Raw genomic sequence first — 14,944 nt, 5'->3', positions numbered from 1 at the left:
TCATCCTAGAGGCTGCATTTTCTGTTTGGTTCTGTGGCTTGATGTTTACCCAGTGAGTCGGTCTGTGAAGTGGTACATCAGGCATGGAGGCACGCATGTATTTACAGCTGACTTTCTCCCTCAGATTCCCAAAGGAAATCCACTCTGGTCTCTTGGAGGTGATTTCCCCCTCTCCACATTTCTACCCTGATTTCTCCCATCTGCGGGAATCCTTTGGGGACCCCAAGGAAAGAGTCAGGTAAGAATCAATGATCTTAGATGCAAGCAAACCCTTCGTTAAGTAATTGCAACATCTTTCTCTCCAACTCCAGCAGGGAGAACACTTTTCTGCAGTCCCACACAAGGCCCCACGGCTCACGTTGTCCAGGAGCTGGATGGCTGTGGTGTGGGGCCATGAGCTGGCGCAGGGCTTGCCTTGTGTGCGTTACTCCCATCAGCACAGTGTGGTGGTGGCTTTGACCCAGGTTTGCTCGTTCTGAGAGCCCTCCAGTTGCGTAGCGGCTCTGAATGGATGGCTCAGGGACCAAAAGGAGTGATTGTGTGCCAGCTTCCCCAGCAGCAGCAGTGTGCTGGGCAGGATGAGCACTCCCATTGCCTTTGTCTGTTGCAGGTGGAGGACCAAGCAGAACCTGGACTATTGCTTTTTAATGATGTATGCCCAGTCCAAAGGCATTTATTACGTACAGGTAGGTTTGGTGCTGAGGGTGGAGAGGAGATGGTAATCTTCTGTTGTTCTCCTGCTTCTCTGTGTTTCACCCACTCCAGTGCATGGCTGGGCTGTGCTAACCCCAGAGACTGCACTCCATAGGGAAGCAAAGCCCTGACCAGTGTGTGGCTGCAGAGGGACAAGTCCCTCCAGAGCCTGCTTGCATGTGTATCACAGCTTGTGGAGGAGCATCTTGTAACCATCATCTCCTCCTGCGATGGGGAAGTGCCAGCCCTCCAGCTGATGGGAGTAGAGGCTGCTGGACACTGCTGTGTCTGAAGCACAGCTTGGCAGATGTGGCTGCTAAGTGTGGGGCTGGCCAGGTGGTTTTCTGAAGTGCTTCAGACTGGGAGACATCTTTCCTAGTCAGACCAGGAGCCCTTGCTTTGTTTACCTGCTAGGATCTGCTTGGAGTGTCTTCCAACATAAACTAGATCTGTGCCAAAGCTTTCCTCCACTCTACAGTGTGATTACTCTGCAGAGAGGCTCTTACTGGAACCTGGATGTGTCACTGGCACTGACTGTCCCTTCCTCTTGCAGCTGGAGGATGATATCGTGGCCAAACCAAACTATCTCAGCACAATGAAGAACTTTGCCTTGCAGCAGCCCTCTGAGGAGTGGATGATCCTGGAGTTCTCTCAGCTGGGGTTTATTGGTAAAGTCTCACCTCTGTCCCAACAAGCACAGACACCTGCTGGGCGTTGTAAGAAGGTCAGCTCTTGTCCAACAACTTGGATTCGTGAGACGGTCAAAACCTTGGACTTGGTTCCTCCTTATTTTTTGCAACCAGCCCTGTGTTTGCACAGGAAAAAGGGCTCCTCCAAGCCACAGCTGACATTCGCTTTTAATGAAAATAAACCTGGTTGGAGGCTTACCAGACAGCCTGATGGCTTCGACACGACCAGTAGCTTTTAGGCTGGATTGGCTCTGGTGTTGCCTAACAGTGTACAAAAGGAAGTTTACATCAGCACAGAACTATTTTGGGAACAGCAGTACATGGCTGCAGTAGCAGCTTCATCTGTTATGCTGGATCCTGGTTTGACTGGCTTAAAACTTCCAGTTTTCAGGGCAGGAAACGATGTGTCCTGCAGCTGGCTGAGTGACTTTCAACCTTCTTTCTCTCTGCTGAATGGAAGAGTTTTAGACCTTTTGGTACTGCTGTGACCTATGAGAGACTAATGCTTTCTAATTCTGCCATGAATATTAAATCCAGAGCTGTATTAGCAATGCCAACAGTACTGGTACATAAAACAGAGCTGCACGTTATTTCGTTTATGTAGAGAAAGGGACACATCTGACCTCCACATCTCAGCCTCTAGAGTGTTTTCTTCCCAGCTCTCATTCTACACAATGTCAATACATTACAATAGCTGCTCTCTTTTCCCTTTTTTTGTGTTGTAGGAAAAATGTTCAAGTCTCTGGATCTGAGCTTGATCGTGGAGTTCATACTGATGTTCTATAAGGACAAACCCATTGACTGGCTGCTAGATCACATCCTTTGGGTGAAAGTCTGCAACCCTGAGAAGGACGCGGTACGTAAATAACCTGCACTGAAGGGAAAGTTCTTTTGAGAGAGAAGAAAGATGGTTGGTCTGTACCTGCAGAGGCTTTGGAGGGTCGTGTGAGTGCACTCTGGTGCTAGCTGACTTAGCACTGAGCCTTGCTGCTCCTCTGGGCTTCCTTATGGACAGTGCAGGATGGGGGAGTTCAGCCCTTTCTGCAGCTGCCTGAAAAGGCATTCTTTCTGCATCCCTCTGTTCCTGCAGCCCTGCAGCACAACAGCCATCCCCACACCGTACCCTGGAATAACCCTTGGCTCAGTGCTCATTTAGCATCCCCGCAGGGAGCCTGCACAGGCTGCCCTCAGCTGACCCTCCCTGCCCTGCTTCCCGGCGGCACACCAGCATCTCACTGCAGCATCTGGGAGGGTGCAGAGTGCTGACACGGGATCCTGCTTTGTGCTGCCTCGTGGAGTCAGCAGCAGAAAGCCCTGCACCCACGGGCTGTGTTTTAAGTTGTAGCAGCAGCAGCAGGGGGCTAAACTGAGTAGGATGGGCAGAGAAGGAGCCAGGGTGAGCACGAGTGAGATGAGCTCACTGCCATCTCCCCACCCTCCTCCCTGAGCATACTGTATTTACTCTGCACTGCTTGTGTTCTCCTGACAGACGCTGAGCAGCTGAGTCCCGGTGGCCCAGAATAGCTGCGTGCTCAGAGCCAGCAGCCTGGGAGGGACCTGGTGGCCACAAAGACCTGGTGACTCGTGCCAGGGCAACCAGTCACACTGGGGCTAATATTGTATTTCTCCTTGAGGGCCAGAGCCGGGTGACACAGCAGCCCTGAGCCTCTGTGCTGGCCTCCAATGACCTCTCACCCTTGGGCAGAGTTGGGGCTGTGGAGATGGAGTGGGGGATGGACTGCGCTCTGTGCCGCCCTGCTCTCTGTGCCCCCTCCCTACAGCCTTCAGCCTGAGATTTGGTTCAGCACAGGTCCCACCACGCTGCCCCATCAGCTCTGCTCAGCTCCTGCCTGGCAGAGTCCTCCGAAGGCTTCCCAGGGGAACCTGCAAGCCTCTTAAATGTGTTGCCTTTTTAAAAATTAACCTACTTTCCGTGTGGATTTCTGGCTTCTTTTCCCTACTGTTTGCATGATTAACTCAGCACTGCTCCCTTTCAAACACGACTCCCATTTGTAAATCCTGCTGTGCGGAACCAAGTGAGTAGCAGTGAGAATTTGTCTTTTTGACTGAAAGTTTGTTTGACCTGAGCTTTCACTGAGTGCTTTGTCTGCTCTGGATATAGCCTGCTTTTCCTTTTAAAACTAATTTTAGATTTACCTGAGGCAGAGCTGTGTGAAAGGATGGCCTTATTACCACCAGCTGAGCCCAGTCCTGGCTTCACTGGGTCAGTGCTGCTGTCAGCGAATGCCTCTTTAGCAGAAGTAGTAAAAGAGAGGAGAAACCAGGAGGTGTCACAGCCTCCTCCTCTCTCCTTCCCCCTTCTCTGCCCACCCAGAGATGAGAGCTGACGGTTGCTCTGCGGGGCCGCGTTTGTTGTCGCTGGCAATGAGCAGGGCTGCTTTTAATTTTCTGATGTAACGTGAGCTGATTAGGGGATTATCTGCTGGCGGCTCACAGGGGTGTGCCTAGCATCTCACAGCTCAGGGGTGGTGGCAGTGTCACCCCCCCCCCTTTCACTGTACCCAGTGGTGCCAGGCAGGTGAGTCAGAGGAAGGGGAACAAAACACAGAAAGCTCAGGCCCACTGCTGCCATTCCCCTCCTCATGGCTCTGCTCTGTGCTCTTGGGGCTGTTATCCTTTCCCTCCCCGTCATCTCCTGCCCCATGGAGAGCAGTGGCTGCAGCAGAGCTGCACGTCCAAGTTCATTACGTGGTGGGATGGACACGAAGCAGCCAACAGCTTTGGCAGCACCCAACAAAAACTGCCAATAGACTGAAAACTGCCCGGTGATGAGACTGTGACTGCTGCCTGCGAGCTTAGGCTCTAAATATCCCAGAACTTACTGTCACCTCAGAAATAAGAGATCCTGAGCTCTGAGTCATAGGGAAAGGGCTTTCCAGATAAGCCAAGGACAAAAGAAACTGAATTCTCTGCCTGTACCTACTTCACATCGCCCAGAGATCTGCTCATCGTTTGCCAGGATGCGCTTAGCAATGAGAAACATGGCAGTGGGCTGTGAGCCCCGGCTGCTCACCAGACCCTGGTGGTGACCTTCGTGTCTCTGAGATCAGTCATTCCCTCAGGGGTTCCTCTGTTGATGCTGGAAGCTGGCACGTGAGGTGGTGACATGGGGGATTTTCCCATTTCAGAAGCACTGCGACAGGCAGAAGGCAAACCTGAGGATCCGCTTCAAGCCCTCGCTCTTCCAGCACGTGGGAACCCATTCCTCTTTGGCTGGGAAGATCCAAAAGCTGAAGGTGGGTACTGAGCAGTCTCTGACCCCCATAGTGGAGACATCCCTTCTGCTACTGCAGACAGATTTGATGGTATAAGGCCTTTGATAAGCTGCCCCTCACCTGGCAGAGAGCTGGTGTGTGCAGAGTTCTGTGACATTTGGAAGTTGTGTTCAAGCTGTTGGCTGAGACACAGGGAACAGCAGTGCTCCGTTCTTCACTGCGCAAATCAAGAGCTTTTAATTTGCACTGCCTTGTTGGAAACCCCATTCCTCGTGGCTGAGAGCAGCTTGTGATCCTTTCCTGCTTTCTTGCTTTGCCTCCATCAAGGACAAGGACTTTGGCAAACATGCGCTGCGAAAGGAGCACGTCAACCCTCCTGCAGAGGTGAGCACCAGCCTGAAAACCTACCAGCACTTCACCCTGGAGAAGGCTTACCTGAGAGAGGATTTCTTCTGGGCCTTCACACCCACCGCTGGAGACTTCATCAGATTCAGATTCTTCAAACCACTCCGCATTGAAAGGCCGGTGCTTGGGGGCTGCACGGGTGGGGACACCGGGTGGGCACAGAGTGTGAGGAGATACTTCTCTCGTGTTCTCCTGGCTCTCCCTTTGGGCTGAATTCTTTGCCCATGCCCATTATGGGGAGGGCATGGGCAAAGGGAGGAGGGAGCAGTGCTCTGCTAGGGGGAGGGCGATTTGACTTGACCCTTTTTGGTGGGTCCATGTCTGCTGGAACCCTTTGCTTTCCTGCACTTAGGAACAACCCTTAGGGTACCCATCTGGTACAGGTGTCCTTACCAAACAGGTGCTTTCTAGGAATTGCACCTCTTAGGTTGAGATGTTTGATGGCTCACAAGTCATCACTTCCCTGTGCTCAATGTAGTTTTCTGTGGTTTTGGTCTCTGTCACAGGTTCTTCTTCCGCAGCGGGAACATTGAGCACCCTGAAGACAAACTCTTCAATACCACTGTGGAAGTTTTGCCGTTTGATGTAAGTGTGTTAGTGAGAGCTGAGATGTGGGTGGAGGGGGAAGAAGAAGAGGATGGAGAAGGGAGAGCCACTGAGAACTGTCAGGAGAACCTTGAGTGCCTTTGGGAGGTGCTGGCAGCCTGAGCAGCTGATCCCCTGGTATGGAATCGCCTTGGGAGCTGGGATGGAGCTGCCTACAGAGGATACCCAGGTGGATGGGGTGGCTGCAAAGGAAGGGCTGGGGCAGGATGTACAGCTCCTTGTGCGGGGCAGGGGAACAAGGTGCCACAGAGTGCTGAGACCTGCATATAGCCAGGGATGCTGTGGGGGTGGCTCCGGGGGTTGCTTTTATTGCCTGGGGCTTTGGGGTGGTTCTCACTGCTGGTCCCGAGCTGAGAGCTCCTCTCCATCCTGCAGAGCCTGCAGTCAGACAAGGAAACCTTGCAGGAGGGAAGAGGTACAGCTGTCAGATACCACAGAACAGCCGATGGCTACATCCAGATAGGTATGGCAGGGAGGAGACCGTGCATGCATCCCCTGTGCTCATTTTCACATGACTTAAAGCTGTTCTTTCTTTGTTTGGAAAATAGGGCACAAGTATAGAGTGTGATTTTTTTCCATTTTCTTTTCCTTTTTTTTTTTCTTCAAATTATTCCCAAAATGGGACATAGCAACAGGCTGAATGCTTGCTAATGCTGTGGAAAGAAGCACTGCCTCCTGTGCCTTATCCTGTCTCTTGTCTATTACAGCACAGTGCTGCATCAGTCTGTCTGCACTTGTTCTGTCTGCATTTTGTTCTAACTGATGGGTGCTGCTCCTCTCAGTGTAGCAGAGTGCACTCTGTGCTTCACTGATGGCTTCTCAGTTGGTTTCGGCCCCTCCCTGATGCCTGGGCCCTGTGTGCCCAGTCCCCGTGGTGCCCCTGCTCTGCCAGCCCCGCCTCACCTGTGCTCTCCCGCCAGGCTCCTTCTCCAAGGGTGTTGCAGAGGGTGAGGTGGACCCATCCTTCGGGCCGCTGGAAGCCATCCGCCTCTCCATCCAGACCGACTCCCCAGTGTGGATCATCCTGAGCGAGGTGCGCTGCTCTGCCGCCGCCACCACCCCAGCCTTATCATCTCCGTGCTATGTAACAGGACACGTTTACACGACTGCTTTCTTCTCTCCTCTCCTTTCAGATTTTTATCAAAAAAGCAGAGTGAAGCAGGCATGCTGAAGGATGGACACACGTAGCGCCCGGGTCCTTCTACCTCCCCCCACTCTTCCTCGTTCCTGAGCCGGCCGAGATGCGGGGACCGCGATGCCAGCGAGGTGGCACCCGGCTGCTGGGAGGAGCTGCACTCTGACCTGTGGGCACCGGACAGCCCTCCACACCTTGGCTTCGAGGCCAGCACTGGTGCTGCGGGGCTTGGACAGACTTTCCTCTGGAAGGAGGAAAAAAAAGCAAAAACCAAGCTGCCCTGCAAAGGGGTGGCTTTGCTCCCCTAGGCAAGACCCAGGTGCTCACCGCTCCTCCTGTGGGCGCGTTGTCAGTGTGCGGGGCCGTTCAGTGTTGGGATGAGCTTTAGCAGCAATGGAGACTAAAAGCACCTTCAGCCCAAGAAAGGGGAATGGTGGCTGTGTTTGGGGACGGAGGGGGCCAGATTCAGACAGCTTTATCCTGCCCCTGCTTTGCAGGCTGATGCATGGGTGCGGGATCGCTGGGATGGGAACAGCCAGGGATCAACGTGTGCATCACTGTAGCACAGGCACTGATCCTGACCATGGCTGTAGATTCTTGAGGGTGAGGGCTGACCCTTCCGTGGTGGAGGAGGGACGAATCCAAAAGGGGGTTGGAGCTCTGAGTAGGGCAGGGAAAAAAATAAACGCCACACTGTGCCTGCCAGCATTGAACACAGCCCCTTAACTCATGGTGAAGTCTCCAGTGTCTTCATGCCTTGAGATTGAGTGCAGAAAACAGCTTTTTAAATAACTATTACTGGTTGGTGTGAATTTTTTGGAAAAAAATAATAAAAAAAAAAAGCAGAAGTAGCCCAGTTCAAAAATAGTAGGGATTAGTGTAAATCCCAATGTCTCTTCAGCTATACACTGGAATGCATTATACTACTTTAACGTGCTGTATTTTTTATTATTGGATACATTTGATTTTTCAACTACATCTCTATATATAAATATATAAAATAATGTGCACTGTAATAAAAGCAAAATTTAAACCTTTGGTGCAGCTGTGAGAGGCGCTGGGCTGGCATTCAGCCTGGGCCGTCCCTGCTTCCTGCCCTGGGAATAAAAAAGCTTTCATCTGCTCTTGCTCAGCTAGGAGCAAGGAATGCGCCTGCACCTCCTAAGTGCAGTTGTGAAATGGTTCTTAGGAAATGTGTTGTGGAGCTCTCTGCTCAACAGTGGCTTCAGCAGCTCCTGGGGTTGTGGGAGAAGCTGAGATAGAAATTGTGGATGGGCAGAGTCCTGGTGGGAGGAGGACAGGGCTGAGGTGGAGGAGGAACCAGGGGAGGTTCGGGTTGGATAATAGGAAGCTTTTCTTCTCTGACAGAGTGGTGATGCCGTGTCACTGCTGCACGGGGAGGTTGGGGGGGGTCACCATCCCTGGGGGTGTTTGAGAACCGTGGAGATGTGGCACTGCAGGACGTGGTTATGAGCATGGTGTGGGGGAGCTGGGGTTAGACTGGGGGATCTTAGGGGGTCTTTCCCACCCTTAATGATTTTGTGATTAAAGACAGAGACGGGCACAGCCGTTACCATTTGGACACCCCTCCTCTCAGTTTGGGTAAGGTCTTAGACACTTCCAAGTTTTGATCACAGCAGCTTTTCCCATGGGACCCATCAGCCTGTGACATTCTCCCCCTCTCCCCAATCCCCTTTGGCAATGAGAGATGATACCTATTGAGAACAGGCATTTATTGCTTGCATCTCCGCTGTGTGACGCTCCAACAGGGATGAGGTGGGCAGTGGGACAGGAGGCTGACCGTCACACTGGGCTGAGCCGAGCGCTCCAGGCAGCCATGGCTTTGCTCAGTGGGCACGGAGCAGCTTGAGGGGCCACATCAGCATCCATGGGCAGGACGGGGGCAGCAGGAAGTGTGCCAGCAGCCCGGCCACCGCCAGCCCCAGCAGCAGCCATAGCAGCCGGGCGCTGGCATACAGCGGCCCCAACCTGTGAGGAAATCTGTCAGCCGTGGGTGGGGAGGGGAGAGCAGCCCTGAGCGTGGTGCCTGGGCCACGTCCCACTCTGGGCTGTGCTGTGGGCACTCACCGTCCCTGCGCAGCCTGCATGTAGCCCCGGAAGTAGCGGAAGCGTGCATGGAGGTACAGCACACCGCAGGCTGCAGCCACACCTGCAGGGCCAGCAGAGAGCAGGATGGGGGCTGCAGCCGTGGGAGAGCTGTGGCAGGGGGGAACTGGCCTGTGGATGCTCAGGGGATGCAGATGGGCACAGCTGCCTCGGGGTGCGTTTCATCTTGCTGCCCCTTACCTTGATGGAAGAAGATCCCAGCAACCCAGAGGAGAGAGAGGAAGATGGGGAAGTACTCAGAGCAGTTCGCCCTGTGAGAAGCAGAGAGGAACAAAACCCACAGCTGGTGGGTGCCCAGAAGGACGTCCCAGAGCTGCACCCACAGACACAGTGACCTTATGGAGCCCTGAGCAATTCAATCTTAAGTTTGGCCAAGAAGTCTCAGAAGCTCAGGGAATGCAGCCAGAGCGGGAGCTGGAAACTGTGAGGAAGCGAATGCTGCGGCTACAGCCTGAGCAAGGGAGACTGCCAGCTTTCCATAGTAATACATCAATACCTTCCCCCTCTCTCTTAAGACATAAAAACAAATGACCTATTTGCATCCTTTTCCACAGGGAAAAGAATGAAGGGAGGAAGAAAACACAAGGAAGAAAGGCCTTGGACAGCCCTGCTCAGAGCCACAGCAGGAGGGGGGCACACAGCACAGCAGAGCATAGCACAGCACAGCACAGCATAGCACAGGATAGCACAGCATAGGATAGCACAGCACAGCATAGGATAGCACAGCATAGGATAGCACAGCACAGCATAGGATAGCACAGCACAGCACAGCATAGGATAGCACAGTACAGCACAGCACAGCGTAGGATAGCACAGCACAGCACAGCATAGGATAGCACAGCATAGGATAGCACAGCACAGCATAGGATAGCACAGCACAGCACAGCATAGGATAGCACAGCATAGGATAGCACAGCACAGCATAGGATAGCACAGCACAGCACAGCATAGGATAGCACAGCACAGCACAGCACAGCATAGCACACACCGCAAAGCACTGCACAGCACAGCATAGCACAGCACAGCACAGCACCACGCGGGCTGGCCCTTCGTGGCACCACTGAAGGAGCCAGTGGGTGTTGTTGTCACTCCGCCACCATCTTCCACCTGCTGGCAGGGAAACACATCAGCTCTGCTCTCAATGTACCCCCACTCAGCCAATTCCTTTTGGCTGCTGATGGAATAGCATCACCAAGATGAAACATGGACAATGGTGCATGCTGGAAACCAGAGGGGTCTTCCAGCACTTCTCACTCCATAGGAGCAGAGGAAGAAGGAAAAGCCCTCAACACGCACCCACAGGTGCTCTCACAACACCACGACTTCAGGTCTTTCCTGATATTGATATTTAACCCAAACAAGATCTGGGTGCAGCCACTGCAAACGACTAAACCTTACTGAGCCCTGAAGATCCGCTCAAACTCGGGGTGACCCGTTGTCTCCGGGGGAGAGATCTTGTACTTCCTCCGGGCGTAGATCACCTGCAGTGCAAAGTAGGCTGAAAGAGAGCAACAGACAGAGGTGACTGCCCAGCAGTGTTGCATTCAACCAAGCTTTCTCCAGTTCGGAGCCAAGCACAGGGCTGGAGGAAAATGGCACTGTGAGGTTCAATTAGAGATGCCCTGAGTGAGAGCACTGTGATGGGGCGATGATCTCTGACACTTCACTCCCATAGGGCAGCCCTGCGGCTGGAGCAGCTCAAAGAGGGGGTGATGGGCTCAGGCCAGGAAAGGTCACTCCACAGTGATGAGGATTTGGACCGTTCCACCATCTGATGAATGATCATTATTCCCACAGGGAAATGCTGATGACGTTTCAAGTGCTTAATTTTGCTTTTGTTGAAAACAAGGCTGTTCATCCAGGAGAATGCAGAAGCATGAAACAGGCTGTGGTTGCTGTGGCAGAGCTGTGGACGGGGTCAGTGAGGTGCCATAGGGCACTGAGAGGCAGACGAGGAGCCCACACCGACCATATTGTGGCTGTCCTATTGTAAGATAGAGGATAAGAGCAGAGCAGCAGGACAGAGAGAGGAGACAGATGTTGCAAGATTAAAGATGAGTGAGAGCCACACATGCCTGCAGATAAGCAATAGAACAGACATAGAGGGAAAAGGAATTAGAAATGTAAATAATCTGGTGCTATGTGACCTATTACACAACGTTATCCACTTAACTATCCACAGAAATGCACTGAAGATGAAGTGCACATGTGCTGGTGCCCTGTGCACAGCCCCATGCATGAGTGCTGGGGGGAGGCAGAGGGGATGAAGAGCCCTCTGGGGACAGCTGAACACTTCCTGTGCCAGATCCCACACACAGGTTTGGGGCAGTGCCCTGAGATGTGGCTGGGCCAGCTAGCAGAGATTGGGATGCCCTTCAAAAGTGCCCTCTCAAAAGAAGGTGCTGAGAAGCTGCACTGCACAAACCTCCTCAGAAGGATGAAGAGCTCCATCTGCTCTGCTTCCCATACTTTGTAGCCCTGTGGGTGTTCCAGAGTGTGGAGTGGTGGCACTGAGTGACAGCTCAGTGGGCAGTATTGGCAGGCAGTTGGACGAGATGATCTTAGTAGCCTTTTCCAACCTTACTGATTCCATGCCTCCAGGTTAAACTCGACTGGATGCCTCCATTCCCCACGAGGATGCACCCCCAGACTCACCCACCATCACCAGGGCTGACAGCTCCATGCATCTGAATACTCTTGGCAAACCTCTCAGTGGGGACTGGCAAGCTGTGACATTGCACAAGGTGTTTCCTGTGAAGCCACGCTAAAAGGGGAAAGGAGAACCAACCCCGGTGGCAGCGTTCTGCTCACAGACTGCATGGAACGCTGAAGGATCCCATAAAGCAAACACATGGGGGTGAAGGTGCTCTTTAGGGATGAGCTGATGAGGTTTCCCAGTGAAAAGGTCTCTGAAACACTTCCTTAATTCATTTCAAGCATTCACCTTTCCTTCCCTGCACGCTGAGCGCTCCTTCCACCCCCACTTACGTTAATAACCAAAAATGCATAAGACAAAACACTTCCATTTGTTTCTCAGTAAATTGTCTGAGGGAAATGACCACCCTGGAGTCGTGAGCCCCCTTCTCCGAGCAGCACTTTGGGTTTGAGGTGAGACCTGCACTGAGATGCACCACCTGATGGCTGAAAACAACACAGAGCCACATCCAGCAGCTGTGAGCAAAGGGCCGACAGCTCCATGGGGATGGACTGAGCAATAAAGACAAGAGCAGCAAAACCACCTGTCCTGCAGAATGGGACAGAGGGCTGAGCACGAGGCACAGACAGAACACAGCTCCTTCCACACATCTCTGATGTGTGTTTGAGTTCTCCATCAGTGCTGCACACACCCACCCTTGTTTCAGCCATTTCCAACCATGCCAAGCCACACACAACGCTCTGAAATTCTGTCACAACCCACTCTGCTTTAAAACATTCAATCATCAATGGTGTTCAAAGGTTAGAAGCAAAACTTCAGCTCCCATTTCCCTCTAGGACAGAGGCTTTCAGACTCACACACCTTTTAGTGCCCCAGTGACACCCGTAGGCACAATGCCTCCCACCTGCAGCAGCCACAGTGTGCAGCCACTCACCATCACCGAGGGCAGCAGCTTCCATCCCGCATGCACAGCAAACAGAACAGGGGAACCAGCTCCGCATCATTTGATGCAATTAGGTTAATTAGTAGCTGACACAAAGGCCATTTATTTACCTTGCTCCAGGACTCCCAGAACAGTGACAGCAGCCAGCAAGTCTACCTCGCTCCTCATATTGCCTTCCATGAACCAACGCGCAAATGAAGCAGCACAATGAGAAGAGCAGCTCTCCAGCCCTCCTCCCACCTCTGCACACCCCACAGCAGAGCCCTATTCCCCTGCACAACACGTGTTTCCTCCAAGCATCCACTCCCTCCACACCCCTCAGCCTTCCAGGCAGCTGCCCATTGCCCGGAGAGCAGCAGCACGGGCTGCATGTACCCCAAGGGATCCTTGGACATTACAGGTTTGGCACTCAGGTTGATTTGTACTGAAAGACAATGAGGTCTTTACTGCTCACTTCAATCACTTCTGAAGTACCTATGTTCTATACAAGGTTGTGCAAGTCTCAGTGAGTACTCACAAATTAATGGCGTGATCTGCTGCTCCTATTCCAAGATACAGAATTGGTCAGGGGAAGGACTTCATAGACTTTAGTGCCATCCTTAGAAGAGCACTGGGATGCTCAGCCCATGACAAGTGTAAGCTTACACAGCGCAGCCCTTTTGAGCTCTGTCACTTCTTGTGGTTTTCTGGTGCAGTCACAGCTCTGCAGTACCACCATTTCCTTGCTCAAATGCAAGCCAAAAGCTCTCCCTTCAGAAAGGACGGCAGCACAGGGGAGAGAGATGGCTCAGAAATACCACAGTAACATCAGAACTATAAGCATGAAATGTAAAGAGCAGCAGTGTTTCATAGAGCTGAATGGCTTCTTTTCCTTCATCACAAAAACCAAACAGACATTGGCTGAAGAAGTTACAAACCGGCCTGGAACAACAGGAGAAAAATAAAAGAGTACTGACTTCAAAGATTTAAAACGGGAGACAGAGAGAAAAATTAGTTTTCACCTCATGTTGATGAGGAGAAGTGCAGGGAAGGGCTGAACCACTGCATCTCCCCCTGTGCAGATGCACAGCCAGCTTCATTCACAGCACCGACAAGGAATGAACAGGCCTGTCGCCTGTCGCCCATCCCAAGCAGGATGCTGCAAGTTCTCACTTCTGTTTTCAGCCTTCAACTTCTCAAAACCCCACTGCAGCAGTTTCTCAAGCTGACTTCAACATCACTCAGACACACAGCTGTGCACTTTTCCTGGCAAAACACACGAAATGCAGCACAAGTGCTCCCCATCCTCTCACAACACAACTGGATTTTGGGTCTGCAGGCTGCTCTGAGGCCCAGACTGAAGGTTGACTGCTCTACTTCCATTTAATAGAAGCTGTTGGTGACCCACAGCTTCACATGGGTATCTACCCTAACATTCAGACAGGGGACATCACCAGACTGCTTTTGCTTACACCATTCCAGCAACCATACAACATTTTAACACCAGCCAAAGAACAAAACCCGAAGTTCAACACATGGAGAACTGTCCTTCAGTGCGTGAAGCTGATTAAAATTCTGCCTATGTAGGGAGATGCTGGGAATTGCTGTAACATGCGAGAGGAACACAGCCTTAGCAAGAAACACAGTTGTCATCGTTCGCAGATTCTTCTTTATCACTTCTTTATCATATCTGTGGTTGGGGAGAGAGATGAGAGGCATTAGTTTGGAACTCCAGATTAGATATGATCAGTTAAAAGCTGCACTTAAACAGGAAACAATACATAAATAACTGAACTTGTAGCTTTACTGCAAGCAGCATGATTCACCGCTAAGAGAACTGCTTCAGAACAGTTGAGCAATCCATCAATTACAGCTTGGTAGCAAGACTATTAAAACCCAAACTTGTACCCCTGAAAACGATGACTCCCTTGGATGCTGGTAGAGCCACAGATTTTCGCTTTATTTCTGACCATCCTATGCAGTGTTCAACCAAGAGCTCCATCAGTAGCCCAGATCCACTCTGCTACTGCTTGCCACCACCTCTTCAACCCACCAGCTCCAGACGCACGATGAAGCGACCACGAACCAGCGACTTTGGCAGCTTTAACCCAAACTCCTCACGTAGCTGCTGCCAGCATCTCTGTCCTCATTCAGCAGCACCAGCTCCAGAACTCACATTTTGCACACTTTCTCACTTTCAAATTTGGAAATAAAAGAAGTGAAGCGATGCTTAATGAGCAACCCCTCTGTGCTCACACTCCCAGCACCCAGAGGCAGTGGCTGCAGCTCCTTTCCGGAGTTTTCTGCAGTCTCTTTATGCAGCATTGGCTGCCGCTGCCTTTCTGTAGCACTAAGAACTGGTTAAGACACAGCAGCAGAACCTGAGCCTGTGCACCAGGTTGGCCAGAGCTGTGTGCTGGGATGAGGGAACCAACACACTGCAAACAACGCTGAGCCCTCTGCTGCTCAGCTCAC

General features: G+C 52.1%; 2 protein-coding genes across 3 annotated transcripts in view; one reads left to right on the top strand and one right to left on the bottom strand.

The window, feature by feature from the left end:
• The window catches only part of MGAT4B (alpha-1,3-mannosyl-glycoprotein 4-beta-N-acetylglucosaminyltransferase B), a 36,443-nt gene extending 28,641 nt beyond the window's left edge, over positions 1-7,802 (top strand). Inside the window, exons 6-15 of the mRNA XM_052685156.1 lie at positions 125-238; positions 611-686; positions 1,247-1,361; positions 2,108-2,238; positions 4,532-4,639; positions 4,946-5,139; positions 5,530-5,608; positions 6,005-6,092; positions 6,550-6,662; positions 6,763-7,802. Of these exons, the coding sequence (XP_052541116.1) occupies positions 125-238; positions 611-686; positions 1,247-1,361; positions 2,108-2,238; positions 4,532-4,639; positions 4,946-5,139; positions 5,530-5,608; positions 6,005-6,092; positions 6,550-6,662; positions 6,763-6,786 (1,042 nt within the window). The 3' untranslated portion in view covers positions 6,787-7,802. The remainder of the gene's footprint in view (positions 1-124; positions 239-610; positions 687-1,246; positions 1,362-2,107; positions 2,239-4,531; positions 4,640-4,945; positions 5,140-5,529; positions 5,609-6,004; positions 6,093-6,549; positions 6,663-6,762) is intronic.
• Positions 7,587-14,874, bottom strand: LTC4S (leukotriene C4 synthase). 2 transcript variants are annotated; one of them, XM_052685158.1, is made up of 6 exons: positions 13,008-14,874; positions 12,601-12,663; positions 10,290-10,389; positions 9,072-9,142; positions 8,853-8,934; positions 7,587-8,753 (listed from the first exon to the last, which is right to left on the bottom strand). In XM_052685158.1, exons 2-6 carry the CDS (start codon positions 12,656-12,658, stop codon positions 8,612-8,614), a joined length of 453 nt encoding a protein of 150 aa, XP_052541118.1. In that variant the 5' UTR covers positions 12,659-12,663; positions 13,008-14,874; the 3' UTR covers positions 7,587-8,611. The 2 variants fall into 2 exon arrangements, with proteins under 2 accessions (XP_052541118.1, XP_052541117.1); XM_052685157.1 differs by having other exon boundaries at positions 12,601-14,874.
• Between the last annotated feature and the right edge of the window lie 70 nt (positions 14,875-14,944).

This window comes from Tympanuchus pallidicinctus, unplaced genomic scaffold, assembly GCF_026119805.1.
Source record: "Tympanuchus pallidicinctus isolate F22 unplaced genomic scaffold, pur_lepc_1.0 scaffold21, whole genome shotgun sequence".
Taxonomy (NCBI): Eukaryota; Metazoa; Chordata; class Aves; order Galliformes; family Phasianidae; genus Tympanuchus; species Tympanuchus pallidicinctus.
This window is presented reverse-complemented; position numbering and strand designations above follow the sequence as displayed.